This window comes from Thamnophis sirtalis, unplaced genomic scaffold, assembly GCF_051295495.1.
Source record: "Thamnophis sirtalis isolate CommonGarterSnake01/CBP01778 unplaced genomic scaffold, rThaSir2_p1.2 scaffold_3, whole genome shotgun sequence".
NCBI classification, from domain to species: domain Eukaryota; kingdom Metazoa; phylum Chordata; class Lepidosauria; order Squamata; family Natricidae; genus Thamnophis; species Thamnophis sirtalis.
Genome location: NW_028261383.1, coordinates 9,368,485 through 9,387,099, shown reverse-complemented (window position 1 = coordinate 9,387,099; position 18,615 = coordinate 9,368,485). Strand labels below are relative to the sequence as shown.

The window sequence follows — 18,615 nt, the reverse complement described above, 5'->3', positions numbered from 1 at the left end:
AGTCTAGTCTTATTTCTACTCCGTTCCGCTCTATTTATTTCTATCTCTATTCTATTCTGCTCTGCTTTGCTCTGCTGTGCTCTCTTCTCTGCTCTTCTGTTCCTTAGCCAGGCGGCGTCCCCGGGCTTCGGGTTGAAAGGCCTACAGAGGAGATTTCCCAGCACTACCAGGAGGGGCAAGGCCCACGTAGAGCTCCGCCTTTCCGGGGAGGAGGGTCCGTCGGGAGAGGGCGGGGGTGAGGGTGGGCGCCTGCGTGCCCCTGAGCGGCTGGGAAGTGGCTTGCGGCGCGAAGCAATGGCGGCTCAGGGCTTCTCCCCGGAGCGGCTGGAGCGCAAGTTGGCCAAAGCCGAGGCGCTACTGGTGGCGCATGTGTCCCCGCAGGTCCGGGCCCGTTGGCGCTGGGCGGTGCAGCTGGACGGGCCGCCCGACCTGGAGCGCTTCTCCACGCAGCTCCGGGAGGCCCGGCGGGGCCGGGAGGCTCTTCTAGACCGGGACGGCGCGCTGACGGAGCCCGAGCAGGAGCGGCTGCAGGGCTTGCTGCGGCTGGAGATGGCTCTCTTGCGCGGCATCCAAGCGCTGGTCGAGCGGTCGGGCCCGGCTAGGGCGACGGCTACAGCTACGCCTGCGGTTACCGCTACGGCTACATCGAGAGGGAGGCGCGGGAAGAAACCCAACGTATCTGCGCTAAGGGCGGCTCTGCTGGGACTGGTGGCGGAGCTGGATGTAGCCAGGAGACAAAGCCTTTCCTGGGACGCCGCGCTCGGTCTGCAGCTGGCTTTGGAGGCGCTGTCGGAGAAGCGGCCGGCGGAGGCGATCCGGGCACTGGAGCCGCTGCCGCGGGAGGAAGGGACCGCTGGGCCGAGAGGGCTGCTGGCTCTGATCCAGGTCCTGCGGGAGGAAGGCTGGGCCGAGCGAGGGGCCGAGCTGCCCATGGGGCACCTGCGCCCACTGCTGGAGAAGGGGCTGCGCTTGGTGCGCAAAGAGCTGCTGAGCTGGCGGGCGGCCGATCTGGAGGGCGCCGAGTGGGCAGGGTCGCCCGAGATGGTGGTGGTGAAAGAGGAGGAGGAGGAAGAAGAAGTGACTCTGCGTGGGATCCTGCCCAAAGTCCCTGGATCCCTGGAGATGGTGGTGGTGAAGGAGGAAGAGGAGGAAGAAAAAGTGACTCCGGATTGGACCATCCCCAAAGTCCCAGGGTGGCAGGAGATGGTGGTGGTGAAGGAGGAAGAGGAGGAAGAAGAAGTGACTCCGGATGGGACTGTCCTCAAAGTCCAAGGACTAAGACACAGGTCCCCCCAAAAGGCGAGTTTCCCCAAAGACCCCTCCCAGCAGCATTTGATGCCAAGAAAGATGCCACCCGTTGACTTCAGGTCTTCCTTTGCAAAGGAGATAGGTGGGTGGCAGGCGGAGATGGACGTTTCCAGTTTGAAGGACATCCCACAGAAAAGGAAGGACGTCGCGAGAGGCCCCGACCAGGCGCTTCTTGAATCGGGAAAGACGGTCGCCCCCGACTTGTGGCCTCCCCGTCCAAAGGAGGCGGCATTAGGACAGCGGGCAGAGACTGATGTCCACTTGAAGAAGGGTGCCACTGACTTCAGGTCTCCCTTTCCAAAGGAGACAGATGGGCAGCAGGCAGAGATGAACGCCCCCGGTTTGAAGAACGTTCCACGGACGAGGAAGGACATTGTAAGAGGCCCTGTCCAGATGCTTCTTGAATCAGGAAAGACTGTCTCCCCCGACTTCTGGCCTCCCCATCCAAAGGAGACAGCATCGCAACAGCAGACGGAGACGGCTGTCCGCTTTAAGAAGGGTGCCCCGTGGAAGAAAATAGAGGATCTTCAGGATGTCCTGCGAGTCATTACCAGGAGGAAGATGAGGACTCTGTCCTGCTCCTTGTGGTGGCAAGGGCCTCGGAAGATGTGCAGCCGTCTCCACCAGCTTTGCCGCCAGTGGTTAAAGCCGGAAATGAACACCAAGGTTCGGATGCAGGACTTGGTGATCCTGGACCAGTTCCTGTCCTTCTTGCCCCCAGAGATGGCGAGATGGATCCGGGAGTGTGGAGCAGAGACCAGCTGCCAGGCGGTGGCCCTGGCCGAAGGCTTCCTGCTGAGCCAAGCAGAAGAGCAGAGGGAGCAGAGAGAGATGCAGGTGAGAGATCTTCCCTTGGCAAGCTCAAAATAGGACGTCAAATAATAACTTATGTGTTTGGGATTCTGACAGGCTTTCTTTATGCAGGTAGTCCTCGACTTATGACCACAATTGAGCCTGACACTTCTGTTAAATGAGATGTTTATTAAGTGAGTTTCCACCATTTCTTGCCACAGTTGTTAAGTGAATTGCTGCAGTTGTTAAGCTAGTTGCACGGTTGTTAAGTGAACCTGGATTCCCCATTGATTTTGTCAAAAGAGGGAAAATCACATGACCATGGGACATTGCAACCGTCATAACTAAGAGTCAGTTGCCAAGTGTCTGGATTTTGATTGCCTGACCGTGGGGAATGCTGCAATGGTTGTAAATGTGAAAAACGGCCCTAAGTCACTTTGTTCAGGGCCATTATAACTTCAAACGGTCACTAAATGAACTGTTGTAGAGGCGGAGGTTGTGAGTTCGATCCTCGGTAGAGGCAGATGTAGGGTCTCCTGCTTGAGCAGGGGGTTGGACTAGATGACGTGCAAGGTGCCTTCCAACTCTGTTAATCTGTTAAATCTCTTAAAATTTCCTCCTTGGAGGATGTATTTCAAGGAAGGCCGGATGCTCATCCTTCTTTCCCCTCTAGGACTTAACACTCTCTGTCTTTAACCCTTACATGGCATCTTGATTTTGGAGACATAGCTGACATGAACTATAACGGTGTTGGTTGGCCCTTTCTCATGAGCCCTTTCTCATGAGTGTAAAGCAGTATTGGGTGCTATCTAAAGGGTGTCAAGGAGCCTGAAATGGGTCTTTTTTGCTCCCTTGTCCCAAAGGGTTTTTTTTTCAAATGGCAACTGAGACTTTATGCTTGAAGAGGTTTTGCTTGTAATCCAAGAAGCTTCTTCCATTCTTCTTTTCCTGAAGAATTGAAGAAGCTTCCTGGATGAGAAACAAAAGGTTTTTAAGCAAAAACCAAGAAAAATTCAGTTGCCTTTTTTTGGGTGCGGGGAAGCATCATGGCCCGGGGGACCGACCTGAGACACTCCCTTTGTCTTCCATCTTCCACTCCTCCCGACCCTCAGATTTTACTCTGCTTGAATTGTTATGAAATGCCACACCTGGCATTTTTTCCCTCCCACTGAAAAATACTTTACAGTAGTGGCCAAAATTATGGAAACCTTTTGGGAAAAGTACAGTTTTTTTGAGGTTGGATGGCTAATAATACCACTTTTTTGGGGGGAGTAGTACCATAAAATTATATATCAATGGAAAGATAATTTAATCAAGAATGTAATGCAATAACTTTTATGAAGGATTTGCTATTAGAATAGCAGTTATAAAGAAGAAAAGTGAAACACGGAGAAAAAACGAGATATACTGAAATTATCACCATGCCGGTTAATCCTTAATTGGGTAACCCTTAGCATGAATTACAGTATCTTCGCATGGAGTGAACCAAGTCTTTTAGTTCTACAGCTGTTATAATGTGAAACCAAGATTGAATGATTGCTTCTATTAACTGGGTTTTATTGTTGGCTATATTTGGCTATAACTTTTCATAGAATACAGATAATTAAACAAACTTTGTTGCATTACATTATCTTTCCATTGGTATATAATTTATGCTGCTACTCCAAACAAACATAGTGTTATTAGCCATCAAACCTCAAAAATACACTTTTCCCAAAAGGTTTCCACAATTTTGGCCACAGCTCTATACTCTGGCTTTCAAAATGGGCATCCATGGAAGGCAGAGGCCACTAGGGGGCTCCTTCAGCCTGCAGAATGTCAGAAGTGAACTGGGCATGCGCCACTTGCCTTTTGCCAGGCTCTGCTTCTCGCTCTCCAAACCCGAGGAAAAGGCATAGAGGGAGAAGGAAGAGCATCCAGCAAAGGCTTTCCCTGACTTCAAACCCCTCCCCACCTTGGGCCCTGAAGCCCCCCTCCCAACTCCCCAGCAAAGAGGGTGCAGGAAGTCCTTGCAGGACCCAGCAGCAGAAGCTGTGAGCCTCCCCTCTTCTCAGGAACTGTAAAATCTTTAGAAGAAATGTGAGAAAGGCATACTTTCAAGATGGTAGCTCCCATTTTGGGGGAGCAATGCTTGGGGTTCCCATCCTGGTATTTTTGCATGCATCTTCGAGGTGGGGAAAGCAGGGTGGATACAAATAGATGATTTTTTAAAAATAATAATAATAATCAGATTTTTTAAAATTTAAATTGGATTTTTTAAAATTTAAATTGGATTTTTTAAATTTTAAATCGGATTTTTTAAAAATCAAATTTATTTTAATAAAATGCTTTTGGAGTAAAACTATCGAAATTGTTTTCTATTTAAAATACATTAATAATTTAGCTTATTCCGCATGAAATGGAGCTTAGTTATGTAGCATGAGGCTGTATATGCTGCAATATTGGGACTGTCAGTGAGTCAACAGCGGGTCAGAGGAGGAGTCTCTGCGGGACAGAGATGGTAGTTGCTCTTTAAATCAAATCCACCCTGACTGCAGACTACTTCTGCTGACCGCCGGCTGCCTGCAATTTGGCTGTTCAAATCTCACCAAGCTCAAGGTTGACTCAGCCTTCCATCTTTCTGAAGTGGGTAAAATGAGGACCCAAATTGTTGGGGACAATAGGCTGACTCTGTAAACCACTTAGAGAGGGCTATAATAGCACTGTGAAGCAGTATATACGTCTTAAGTGCTATTGCTATTTACTTGCCATGTTTGTTAAGTGAATCACCACAGTGATTTAATTAGCTACTCCGTTGTTAAGTGAATCCGGCTTCCTTATTGACTTTGCTTGTTGGAAGGTTTCAAAATGGGATCACATAATCTGGAACGCCGCAACTGCCATAAATATGAGTCAGTTCTCAAGCATCCGAATGTAAATCGTGTGACTATGAGGATGCTGCAACGGTCATAAGTGTGAAAAATGGTCAAAAGTCACTTTTACTAACTTAGGTCAGTAACTTTTTTGTTAAATGCGGATCTCACCATTAACTGCCTGTCAGAAGATTGCGTGATCACATGACACACACACACACACACACACACACCCAAGACACAGCAACCGTCATAAATATGAGCCAGTTGTCAAGCATCTAAATTTTGATCATGTGACGATGGGATACTGCAAAGGTTGTAACTGAAAAATGGTCATGAGTCACTTTGATTCAGTGTTGTTGTAACTTTGAACGATGGCTAAATGGACTGTTGTAAGTCGAGGACTACCTGTAGCATTAGGAAAATATTAAAGAAAGGAGATGTTTAATGCCCATTGTTCCAGTAAGCATCTACTTCCTTTTTGTACGTTCCATTATTTGTACTTCTTTGTTTCTTCAGGGACTTCCATTCCCGAGGACTGACTTGAAGTCCGTCAATGAAAATCTGGAGGAAAGGAGGGATCCACCAGAGCCTTCCTGGGATCTGCTCTTCAGGGAGATCTTCCATGAAGATCAAAGTAGGTCACCTCCACCAGTAAGAAAAGTTTCCTCAGAAAGGGACACTTTCCCCCCTCATTCTCTGGGCCCTCTTTTGCATAATACTTACAAATAAAGTAATTACTATGTTTCTGAAAATTTTATCTCACTTTTATCTCGCAGGAGAGTTGGCATTCCTAGATTCTTCTCTTTTTTCTGCTGGTGTTGAAAAAGCAGTTGAACATCCGTCTCAGGTAGGAGCCGAAATGTCATGGATAGATCAGTTGGAGATATTTTCATATACTTGACGTATGGTACTGAATCTATCATTCTACATTTGGAAGAAAATCTACGAAATTTTGGATCTAGAATCTATTAATCTACATATGGTAAAGAATCCATGAAGATTCTCAGTTATCCAAGTCACAGTTGTATCAAAAGTGGTTTTTATTTTGAAAAGGCAACTGGACTGATATTTTTTGTGGAAAAACAAGATGTTTTGCTTCTTATCCCAGAAGCTTCATCAGTTGAATTAGTAAACACAATGGCTGTCAGAGAGCATTAAGATCAGTTGACACACACAATCTTTCCATTCTTCCCCCCCCCCCCCAAATCCCCTCCCACCAACTGATCTCAACTGTCAGTAACTGTCCTTCCATCTCTCACAGCATCCAATACAACAGATGAAGCTGCCAGGATAGGAAGCGAAACATCTTGGTTTTCTTCAAAAAAACACCAATCTTCTTGTGTTTTTTAAAAAAATAAAAATCTACTTTTGATATCTCTACATATGATAGATATTGTTGGTTCTGAACAATGTGAAATAGGGGGTTCAGATTGCCGATCAGTCATGTTTAATGTAAGTCCCCTCTCAAAACTGTTGTTGGTCCTACAAGGAGCTGAAATCCATCTGTCATCCAAATGTTGATAGCACTTCACAAATTAAACAAATTAGACTTGAACATTGGACACTAACAAAATGAAATTCAATGGTGAAAAAAGTAAGGTTCTACATTTAGGCAAGAAAAACGAAATGCACAGGTACAGTATAGGTGATATCTTGCTCAATAGTAGTAACTGTGAGAGGGATCTTGGAATCCTAGTGGACAACCATTTAAATATGAGCCAGCGGTGTGCAGCAGCTGCCAAAAAAGCCAACACAGTTCTAGGCTGTGTAAACAGAGGGATAGAATCAAGATTATGTGAAGTGTTAGTATCACTTTATAATGCCCTGGTAAGGCCATACTTGGAATACTGCATTCAGTTCTGGTCGCCATGATGTAAAAAAGATGTTGAGATAACTAGAAAGAGTGCAGAGAAGAGAAACAAAGATGATTAGGGGTCTGGAGGCTGAAACATATGAAGAACGGTTGCAGGAACTGGGTATGTCTATTTTAAGAGAAAGAAGGACTAGGGAAGACATGATAGCAGTGTTCCAATATCTCAGGGGCAAGGGAGTCAAGCTAGTCTCCAAAGTACCTGAGTGTAGAACAAGAAGCAATGGATAGAAACTAATCAAGGAGAGAAGTAACTCCAAGGATAAATTTCCTGACAGTTAGAACAGTTAATCAGTGGAACAACTTCAGAAGTTGTGAATGCTTCAACACTGGAAGTTTTAAAGAAGATATTGGATAACCATTTGTCTGAAGTGGTGTAGGGTTTCCTGCCTAAGCAGGGGGTTGGACCTTCAAGGGTCCCTTCTAACTCTGTTATTCTATTCTGTTCTATTCTACTCTATTCTAAATCGTTTTCATGGGCTCACTCTGCTTCTGTAAAGTTGTTAAGAGGGAGTGGACAGGCTCAACCCCCCCAGGAGCTTTGCGGTGTATCAGCTAAAATGTTAAAGAAGATCATACCAGCACTTTATCCTGCAAATTATCATGTAGATTGAAAACCAATGATGGGCCTATTTGTGATTTTTTTGTGAAAATCAAAGGTATAAAGTACAAATGAGGCAAAGCCTGGCTTAAAAACAGTAACTGCTAGAGAGACCTTGATATCCTAGTGGACAATCACTTAAATATGAACCAGAAGTATGCAGGAGCAGCCAAAAAAGCTAATACAATCCTTGGTTGTATAAACAAAAGCATAGAATCAAAATCATGTGCAGTATTGGTACCCCTTTATAAAGCTTTAGTAAGGTCACACCTGGAATACTGCATCCAGTTTGGTCAAAACATTACAAAAATGATGTTGAGAATTTGGAAGAGCAAAGAAGAGCAACTAAGAGGATTAAAGTCCTGGAAACTAAAACACATGAAGAACAGTTGCAGGATTTGGGTTTGGCTAGTCTAGAGAACAGAAGGACTAGGTCAGACAAAATAGCAATAGTCCAGTATTTGAGAGGCTGCCACAATTTATTTTCCAAAGCACCAGAAAGTAAGACAAGAAACAATGGAGGGAAACTAATCAAGGAGAGAAGCAACCTGGAATTGAGGAGGAACGTCCTGACAGTGAGGACAATTAACCAGTGGAACAGCTTGCCTTCAGAGGTTGTGGGAGCTTCATCTCTGGAGGTTTTTAAGAAGAGACTGAACAGTCACTTGTCTGAAATGGTGTAGAATCTCCTCTTGGGCAGGGGGTTGAACTAGAAGACCTCCAAAGTCCCTTCCAGTTCTATTCTGATTTGATCCAGAAAGATAACTGCACACTCACAGATAAATCCTAAAAATTCTGTATACAGGTAGCCCTCAATTTAACAACAGTTTGTTTAGTCACCATTTAGAATTACGACCACACTGAAAAAGGTGATTTAAGACTGTTTTTCACGGTTACGACCATTGCAGCATCCTCGTGGTCAGGTGATCAGCATTCGGACACTTGGCACCTGACTCGTATTCAGGATGTTTGCAATGTTCTTGGATCATGTGATTCCCTTTTGCGAACTTCTGGCCAGCAAAGTCAGATTCACTTAACAACCATGTCGCTAACTTAACAGCTGCAGCGATTCACTTAACCATTGTGGCAAGAAAGGTCGCAAAATGGGGCAAAATTGACTTGCCAGATTTCCCACTTAGCAACATAAAAATTAGCCTCAACTGTGGTTGTACGTTGAGAGCTCCCTTTAGATGTCTAGCACCGTGATGGTGAACGAATGGCACACGGAGCCATTTCTGAGGGCACGCAAGGCGTTGCCCTGTTAGCTCCATGCGTGCCAACAGGCCAATGTGCCAACCAGAAGTTGGATCACTACTTGCAAATGCTGGGTCAGAACAACTCTATCCACAGGATACAGACAGCACACAAAACCACGTTCCCTCCCGTCTGCAGAAAACCCTATCTCCACGGAACTGGTTCCTGGTGTTCAAACATGTTTCGGCCCCCCAGGCATCTAGAAAGCCTCTGGAGCCTGAGGAAGGCGAAAAACAGACCTACCAGGCCCACCGGATGTTGGAAAATAGACAATTTCCGGCCTCCGGAAGGCCTCCCGGGAGCGGGGGAGACCATTTTCACCCTCCCCAAGCTCCCAAGAAAGCCATACACACATTCGCGGGGCAGTGGGTGGGGGTGTCATGCGCACATGCACAGAGGGAACAGCGTGTGTGTGGGGGGATTAAACTAAACGATTGTGTCTGTGGTTTTGGCACCCGAGGCAAAAAAGGTTCACCATCACTGGCTTTAGTAAAGGGAGAGAGAGCCTTGAGCCCATTTGCACCTTACAAAAGAGAGGCCTAGGGAATGACCTATTCTCTTCAGCTAATAGAGACTCAAACTGTCTCCAGAGAAAGATAATTCCATTTTCAACCTCTCCGGCCAGTCCAGAAGGATAGCCCAATTGATGGTATGGACAGCTGCTGAGGGATTTTAGGATGCAAGAACAGGGGTACCTCCTCCATCCCAGTTCCACTATGAGTCATTTAGGAGAATCAATGTGGTTGTCCCCATGATAAATCGTGGCCTGAAATGGATGTAAATCAATCAGTCAGAATAGACCTGGAAGAGACATTGGAGATCTTCCTAGTCCAGCGGTTCCCAACCTCTGGTCCGTGGACCAGCAGTGGTCCGTGACATGACAGAAACCAGGCCATGCATACAAGCGAAGCCCCTGTTGTGGCCTGTCGGCTGCCAGCAAAGCTACCCGCAGAGTCAGACAAGGAGGTGCACTGTGAAATGTGACTGCTCCAGCACTGGACATTTTTAAAAAGATGCTGGATAACCACTAGTCTGAAGTGGTGTAGGATTTCCTGCCTAGGCAGGGGGTTGGACTAGAAGACCTCCAAGGTCCCTTCCAACTCTGTTATTCTATTCTATTCATGGGAAAAACCTCACTGATCCACCAGCTTGGAGAAATGCGCACCAAATCAGGCATACACTGATTAATTTCATTCATTCATTCATACCTTTTCATTTTGGCGTATAATTCCTACAAAATAAATTTAAGTTACAGAAATAGGCATTGTCCATTAAAAGGCTCTGATAAGGAAACAGCATCAGAGACAGGGAGAGCCCAGATGGAGAAGCAGCTGCCTTCAGGGCTTGAGCTGAGTGAGGGGGAGGAACAGATGGTGCATATCCCAGATGCGCTGAGAGGAAAAGAGAGGAGAGCAAAGGAAAACAGGCGGCTTTCGGGGTGGGGGGGAGGCAAACGCAGATGACCCTGGCTGGGAAATAAATAGGAGGGGTTTAGGAATAGCCAACCGTTCGTTTCTAGTATACAGCAAGCAATTTGGTTTTCTTGGCCTAAACCCAGGTTTGTTGGGACTAATTATGTTTGATTTTTTTGTTTGTGAATAAAAGACTGTTACTGCCCTCTTATAAAAAGGGGCTGTTTTACTTGTGAGTAAACATCTTATCACTACTTGCAAATGCTGGGTCAGAACAGCCCCATCCACAGGATACAGGCAGCACACAAAACCACGTTCCCTCCCGTCCGCGGAAAACCCTATCTCCATGGAACTGGTCCTTGGTGTTCAAACATTTGGGAGCTGCTGTTCTAGTCAAACCTGCTGCTCAAGTAGGAGACCATATACCATTTCCAGGCTCTTCTTAAAAACCTCCAGTGTTGGAGCATCTACAACTTCTGGTGGCAAGTCATTCCACTGATTAATTGTTCTCACTGTCAGGAAATTTCTCCTTAATTCAAGGTTGGATCTCTCTTTGATTACTTTCTTGTCTTGCTTTGCCTTCTGGTGCTTTGGAAAATAAGTTGACCTCCTCTTCTTTGTGACACCCTTCAGATATTGGAATACTGCTATCATGTCCCCCCTAGTTCTTCTTTTCTCTAGAACAGGGGTGTCAAACCCGATTTCATTGAGGGCCACATAAGGGTTGTGTTTGACCTTGGGGTACCAGGGGACATAGCTGTGGTGAGCGTAGCCAGTTTGACATCACTCAAGGCTCCATTTTCGGCCGCAACGGCCTTCTTCAGCCCTCTGCCAGCTAAAATGGAGCTCGGGGAGTCTACACTTGATTTTCGCTGGCAGAGCTGAAGACCATTGTGGCTGAAAACGAAGCCCAGGCAGGTCGCACGTAGCCTTCCCGAGCTTCATTTTTGCTGGCAGAGGCACCATGGGCTGATCCGTTGCTGTTTCTAGGGCAACCCTGCTGGCCAGATCTAAATATCCTGCAGGTTGGATCTGGCCCATAGGCCTTGAGTGTGACGCCCTTGCTATAGAATAAACCCAATTCCTGCAACCATTCTTTATATGCTTTTATTTCCATGCCTTTAATCCTTGTCTTTGCAATTTTTTTATCACACTTTTTATCCACTTTCTCATGTAACGGGCTTTATGCACAAATGTTGACATTAATCGAGATATGTGAACTGGCAGTTTTCCTTGCATCCGGTTCTTAATCCTACAGACAAGGCCCGTTTGACCCCTTGCAATCTCTGTTTTACGTATTGTTGATTCGAAAGGAGAGAACTTGCAAATAAAACTGAGTCTTCTCTTTTATGCAGGTTCTCGTGTTTTTTAAAGAGGTGGCCGTGCATTTTTCCAAGGAGGAGTGGTCTTGGCTAGATCCTGATCAAAAATCTCTGTACCGAGAAATCATGCTGGAGAACGCCAGAAATTTAGCCTTTCTAAGTAAGGATCTCCGCTCTTTGTTCTGATGGTTAGAAGAAATGATTGGGAAAATGCAACACTGTTTTTCATCTCCTTGGTGAGAGATTGATTCAATGGCACCAGATATCAATGTTATTATGTTGACTGCTAAAATCCCTCCCTGTTTCCACATTCAGCTATTATTTTTCTCCAGATAATGGCAGGTATTTCAAGACAAGCAGCAAAATTACAGGAAGTCCTCGATGTACGTCAGTTCATTTGGTGACCGTTCAGTGTTACAATGGGACTGAACAAAATGGAATTATGACCATTAGTTACATTTACGAACGTTGCACCATCTCATGGTGGTCACACGATTTACGTTCTGATGCTTGACAACTGGTTCCTCTTTAGGACGGTTGCTGGGTTACTTTTTGCGACTTTCTGGCAAACAAAGCCAACGGGGGGAAGCCAGATTCACTTGACAACCATGCTACTAATTTCACAAGTGTAAGGATTCGCTTAGCCACTGCGGCAAGAAAAGTAATAAAACAGGGCAAAGCTCACCGCATTTCTCACTTAGCAACACGAATTTGGGGCTCAATTGTGGTCGTAAGTCGAGGACTACCTGTGGAGCTAGTTAGCATTGCTCCTTGTTGCTGTTGTCCCCCTTGGGGATCTCCCTCCCCAGAGATTAGAATGGCCCCCACTCTAGAGTTTAGAGTTTTAGAGTTTTATTTCATTTGTATGCCGCCCTTTTCCCTAAGGAGACTCAGGGCGGCTCACAACTCAAAAAGGGAAGGAGGGATACAAACAGTTTAACAAGAACACAAAACTATACATAGTTAAAAGCACAACAATCATACCATTCGAGATAGGGGCAGCGAATCTTTAGCCCCAGGCCTGTCGGAACAGCCAGGTTTTAAGGGCTATGCAGAAGGCCTGGAGGGTGGTGAGGGTACGAATCTCCATGGGGAGTTCGTTCCAGAGGGTCGGAGCAGCCACAGAGAAGGCTCTCCTCCGGGTAGTCGCCAGTTGACACTGGCCGGCGGATGGGATTCGGAGGAGGCCTAGTCTGTGGGATCTAATTGGTCTAGTGGAGGTAATTGGCAGTAGGCGGTCTCTCAAGTACCCAGGTCCAATACCATGAAGTACTCTAATACTCTTCTAAAAGGCGCTGAAGACCTATTTCTGCCTGTGGGCCTGGGGAACCCAGAGCGGGATGGAGACCATTAAAAAGCTCATGTGAGGGGCTGTCGCCAGGGCAGGGGGTGATTTTATTATATTAATTTATGATAAGACTCTTTTATTAGTTTATTGTTTTTATATGAAGTTTTATATTCTGTAAGCCGCCTTGAGTCTCCCTGTGCGAATAGGCGGCAATATAAATTGCCTAAATAAATAAATATAAATTCAATAAATAAAAAAAATCATTTATTGAACAAAATGGTGTAACAGTGCAAGTGACCTTGGGCCAGTCACACCCTCTTCGCCCAACTCACCTCACAGGGTTGTTGTGGGGAAAAAAAGGAGGAGGAGAAGGTTTTGTTGGATATGTTCGCCGCTTTTAGTTATTTGCAAAAATGAGAGGGGGACATATAAATAAATACATGTGCTCCTTTATTGAAGCAAATGGATTTTTTTTTTTTTATTGTTTAGGGAACTCATAAAATAGAAGTAACCCACTTCTATCCTGCGTGGTTTTTTTCATATGAACCAGAGGTGGTATTCAGCAGGTTCTGACCAGTTCTGGAGAACTGGTAGTGGAAATTTTGAGTAGTTCAGAGAACCAGTAAATACCACCTCTGGCTGGCCCCGTCCCGATCTATTCTCTGCCTCCTGAGTACCAACTGATTGGGAGGAAATGGGGATTTTGCAGTAACCTTCCCCTGCCATGCCCACCAAGCCACGCATACCAAGCCACCCCACAGAAGTAAAAAACATTTGAATCCCTCCACTGATATGAACGTTACAATAACCTGTCCCTCAAAGTCCAAATTTTGTAAGGCTTAGATCAGGGGTCCCAAATCCTCGAGTTGCGGCCCACTACCGGGCCATGGCCCGTTTGGAGCTGGGCTGAGCAAGTGGCAGGTGACCCTGCATGCGCACACAACTCCACTTATGTGACGGGTGGGCAATTGCCCTAGAAGCTCCTCATGAGAAGCATGTGCGTGTGCAAGGTCACACACATGTACCTGCCATTCTCACTGAACCATCCGCACCAGGCCGCCAAGTCTGAAAGGCAAAACACTTTCCAAATATTGCAGAACCCTTGACAGAATTACACTAGGACATATTATTTCCTGTGCTGTGAATTCTTATTTTGCATCCCCTACCTTGCCTCAATTTTCATTCGTTCATTTTCTCTGAAGGAAATCACATTCAAGAGAACAAGGAAGCCGTCCAAACATTCGGAGATGAAGAGAGGAGAGCAGAGTTGGCAAATCCAACGGATACAAAAGAGCACGAAAGAAATCTGTCGGGAAACGACAGCAAGAACAGTTCAAATTCTCCCTCTCCTGAAATTCAAGACTCTCTTCCCAAAGGAGATCCGAAAGACAAAATAAAAGTAGAAAGCGTAGAAACCTCTGAAGAAGGCTTAGATTTATATGAAGCAAACACAGTTCACTCGAAAGAAGAGACTCTGGGCCAAGAGGATGAAGAAAATTACAGCAATAGGACTACGATCCTTTCTGAACGTGGGAAAACCGATGTGAGAAATAAATTATATAAACAGAATGGAAAACCCTTCAATGAGAGAGGTTCCCTTGCTCCCAGGGAACGGATCAATTCAGGGGAAAAGCCATATAAATGCATGGAATGTGGAAAGAGTTTCAGCCAGCGCAGATATCTTACTTCCCATAAAATAATCCACACGGGGCAGAAACCATTTAAGTGCCCAGATTGCGGGAAGAGCTTTAACCACAAGGCTAACCTTAATTCCCATAGAATGAATCACACAGGAGAGAAACCATACAAATGTAACGAGTGTGGAAAGAATTTCACCCACAACTTTCAACTTACCTCCCATAAGAGGATACACACCGGGGAGAAACCGTACAAATGCATGGTGTGCGGAAAGCGTTTCAATCAACGCAGTAACCTTAATTCTCATAAAAGAATTCACACAGAAGAAAAACCACACAAGTGCACGGAGTGTGGAAAGGGATTTACTCAGAAGGGTAACCTTAAATCCCATAAAAGGATCCACGTTGGGGAGAAACCTCATAAATGCAAGAAGTGTGGAAAGGCATTCCATTAAAAATGGGTCCCTTAACTCAGCAGTCCCCAATTATTTACAGTTTTATGACCCAGCCGGGGTAAGTGTATGTGAGGGGAACCGGCTTGCACTATCTTGTGCAAGTTGAGCTGCATGTGCGCGCTGGCTCACCACTCATACAAGTTGAGCTATGTATGCACATATGCCGGCCCACCCCTCACACCACCCAGTTCTGAACGGGCCAGAACCTGGTAGTGTGCTGCGGTCCAGGGATGGGACCCCTGCCTTCACTCTCCCCAAAATGATCCATATTGGGGAGAAGCTGTGTAAATTCTTGGAATATGGGAAGAAAATCCACAAAACTCATCAGTTCAGAGGTCCAGTGCTGGAGCTTTCAAAGTATCCACTTCCAGGACAATAAAGGGCCCAAAGAGATTTCCACCTGCCTACACCACCTTAGCCATTGGTGACTGAATCCAGAGACGACCACATTTACTGATGCTGAATCTGTTGCACCTGGAAAAGTTCTCAGGTCCTGGTCCTGGCCTTGGCCGAAGCCTTCCTCCTGAGCCAGATGGTGGACAGGACAGATGGCAAGTGGGAGACCCCTCCTGGCAAACTCTAAATGGGATATTAAATAATAAAGAACCATTTGAATTCTTAAAGGGCTTCTTATCTTGAGGTTGTTGGATTTAATAAACAAATGTTTCAAGGCAAATTGTTCCAGTTTTAGTTCCATCCCAGGCAACATTTGGAGAAATTCTTCCGCTGTCGCTTTCCATTCTTGTCTGCTGCAATAAATGATTAGGCAGCTCCCCATTGGACACTGGGTCAGGGTTGCCTCTGTCCGTATCCTAGGAAAGACAGATCCTTGGCTCCATAGATTTAGAGAAAAAGTACTTTTTACTAGGAATGAACAGGAAAGCAAGAAATTGCAGGCAAGCTCTGAGGCAAAGTGGGCGAAAACAGAAACTTGAAACAAACTGTACAGCCCAACCCCCTTGTAGCTAGGCAACTAGAGGCTACTGCATATCAGAGCTAACAGAAATGGCCTTGGAGAGATAAGTGAAATCCAGGCTGTAGTTGCAAAGCTGCAGTGAAAAATTCTCCACTGATCCCTCCCTCCTTTTCTATGACAGTAAGCAGTAGACTAGCTGACGCAACCCCAAGGCCACAACCCACACTACCAGATCAGATATCCCAAACATAACAAAATAACAGAGTTAGAAGGCACCTTGGAGATCTTCTAGTCTAACCCCCTGCTCAAGCAGGAGACCCTACACCCATGATGGCGAACCTATGGCATGCAGAGCCCTCTCTGTGGGCAGAGGTGGTATGCAGAGCCCTCTCTGTGGGCACACCAGCCATTGCCTCAGCCCAGCTCTACCGCACATGCATATGTGCCTCCCGTTGGCCAGCTGGTCTTCAGGTCTCTGCCCCGCATGTTTGTGGGCCGGAGCAGGTTGCGTGCAGAGGATGTGCACATGCATGCATGGGGAACAGAGTGCATGTGTGTGGGGCACTTGCATTGCATTTTGGGGCCTCATGTGACACCCCTACGTCCCATTTTGGGCCTGGAAAGCCGCCCGCACCAACCTGGAAGCCACAAATTGGTGAGAGGGATGGGGTGCATGCAAGGGGGAGTCACGCAGGCACAAGTGGGGATACTTTCGGTACTCAGTGTCTAAAAGGTTCCCCATCACTGGTATAGGGCAGTGATGGCTAACCTTTTTTCATCACATGCCGAAACTGCGCGTACGTGCATGCCCAAACTGAAAGGTGCATTCATAGCAGAGACCCAAATGGTAAGAACTTTTTTTACGTGAGCTGTTTTGTCATTTGCAGGGAAACGGAAGCTCACGAAAGAAACATCACAGAGATCTCACCTGGGGCAAAGACGTGTGTTAACAGACAGGGCTCTGCGTGCTACCTCAGGCAGGTGTGCCATAGGTTCGCCATCACGGCCCTATACCATTTTAGACAAATGATTGTCCAATCTTCTTAAAAACCTCCATCTCTTGACTGAGCCACTGCTGGAAAGATTCACCTAAGATTTAAAGGGAACTTGCTCTATTTGAACAATCCCATTATGTTATATTCTTAACTTACCCTAAAGTTCCTATATGATGGATGGTTCTCTTTGTGTTCAAAATATTAAGCTTATCAAAGCTGTTATCTCTCCTGATTTTTCTCCTTTTCAAATTATTCCCCTGTTTAAACTCCCTAAAATTAGGCCCTTGCTGCTGAAGAAAGTTAGCACCCACCCTGCTTAGAAGAATGAAATATTTAGGAAATATTTAAAAGGCAGAATATTATATTTTCCCTAAAGCAGAAACATGTTTCTAAAGACAGAAATTCATAGATCTCTGCCCTCAGGTATAAACTAAGAGGCCCACTTTTTACAAATGCAGATTTCATCATCCATTCAAGACTCAGCTCTCTGCTCCAAGTAGGAACTAAGGGGCCAACTTTTAGAAATGCAGATTTGGTCATCCATTCAAGACAGGATGAAACCCCAAGGAAGTCAGCACCTAGGTTTAATTTGTTAAACAAGATTTAAAATCCCCAACTCATTGCCTGCCTTCCTCAGACAAACTACTTAAAATCAAATAACAAAACACACAAAACAAGCCTCTAAATTACCAAATGCTGCAGAATAAACTATTAAAAATCCATGTGCTCATTGAATCACAGGTGCTTGGTGGTTCTGCTTCACCATTAAACCATCCTTCCCATCAGCCTCCATGTTGCCAGTGTTTTTCTCCCCACTTGCAACTGAACTCAGATGAGCCCAGATTTCTTCCAACACAGCCCTTAAATTTCCCTACATTTGTATAATTCCTGAGCTAATTTTTTTGAAAAAGGGTGCTTCTTTAAATATGTATTTTCTCTCCTTGAGATCTGCTTAAGGTACAGAAGGATCTTGACAGCATTGAACATTGGGCGCTATCTAACAACATGAAATTCAATGGTGAAAAAAGTAAGGTTCTTCATTTAGGCAAGAAAAACCAAACACACAGGTACAGTATATTTGGTACCTTGCTCAATTATAGTAATTGTGATCTTGGAGTCCTAGTAGACAACCATTTAAATAGGAGCCAGCCATGTGCTGCAGCTGCCAAATAAGCCTACACAGCTCTAGGCCGCATAAACAGGAATAGAATCAAGATCACGTGAAGGGTTAATACCACTTTATAATGCCTTGGTAAGGCCACACTTGAAATACTAGGCTCAGTTTTGGTTGTCACAATATGAGAAAGATGTGGACACTCTAGAAAGAGTGCAGAGAAGAACAACAAAGATGATTAGGGAACTGGAGGCTAAAACATGAAGAACAGTTGCAGGAACTGGGTATGTCTAGTTTAATAAAAAGAAGGACTAGGGGAGACGTGATAGCAGTGTTCCAATATCTCAGGGTCTGCCACAAAGAAGAGGGAGTGAAACTATTCTCCAAAGCACCTGAAGGCAGGACAAGAAGCAATGGGTGGAACTTAGAACTAAGGAGAAATTTCCTGACAATTAGAACAATGAATCAGTGGAACAACTTGCCTCCAGAAGTTGTGAATCTCCCAACACTGGATGTTTTAAAGAAAACGTTGGATAACCATTTGTCTTAAGTGGTGTAGGGTTTCCTGCCTAAGCAGGGGATTGGACTAGATGACATTTAAGGTCCCTTCCAACTCTGCTATTCTATTCTGTTATTCAACTTTAAATATTTATCATTTTCTTCCGGGTTTTCACCCATTATCCACCTTTGGCTCTCCCTAATCTGGATGTGTGGTAGAGAAAAAGGATTTAGGGCTGTTTTTCACACTTATCACCATTGCAGCATCCCCATGGTCACATGATCAAAATTCAAACTC

The 18,615-nt window shown here is 45.5% G+C and overlaps 2 protein-coding genes across 2 annotated transcripts in view; both read left to right on the top strand.

Moving 5' to 3' along the window:
• LOC106540230 (uncharacterized) overlaps nt 1-15,470 on the top strand; it is a 34,936-nt gene extending 19,466 nt beyond the window's left edge. The window contains 1 exon segment of the mRNA XM_087708339.1: nt 14,328-15,470. Coding sequence (XP_087564465.1) covers nt 14,328-14,794 — 467 coding nt within the window. The 3' untranslated portion in view covers nt 14,795-15,470.
• LOC148047108 (uncharacterized) lies at nt 254-14,024 on the top strand. The gene is made up of 5 exons (XM_087708319.1): nt 254-2,145; nt 5,472-5,589; nt 5,732-5,802; nt 11,448-11,650; nt 13,905-14,024. The coding sequence occupies exons 1-4, from the start codon at nt 295-297 to the stop codon at nt 11,598-11,600; spliced, it is 2,193 nt and encodes a 730-aa protein (XP_087564445.1). The 5' UTR covers nt 254-294; the 3' UTR covers nt 11,601-11,650; nt 13,905-14,024.
• Nucleotides 15,471-18,615: the final 3,145 nt, after the last annotated feature.

What these genes read in the sequence shown, in the direction of transcription:
- LOC148047108 (XM_087708319.1), top strand. Translation starts at nt 295, where the DNA reads ATGGCGGCTCAGGGCTTCTCCCCGGAGCGGCTGGAGCGCAAGTTGGCC. An exon ending in GGGAGCAGAGAGAGATGCAG is followed by an intron (nt 2,146 to 5,471) that starts GTGAGAGATCTT and finishes TTGTTTCTTCAG; the next exon opens with GGACTTCCATTCCCGAGGAC. An exon ending in GATCTTCCATGAAGATCAAA is followed by an intron (nt 5,590 to 5,731) that starts GTAGGTCACCTC and finishes TTTATCTCGCAG; the next exon opens with GAGAGTTGGCATTCCTAGAT.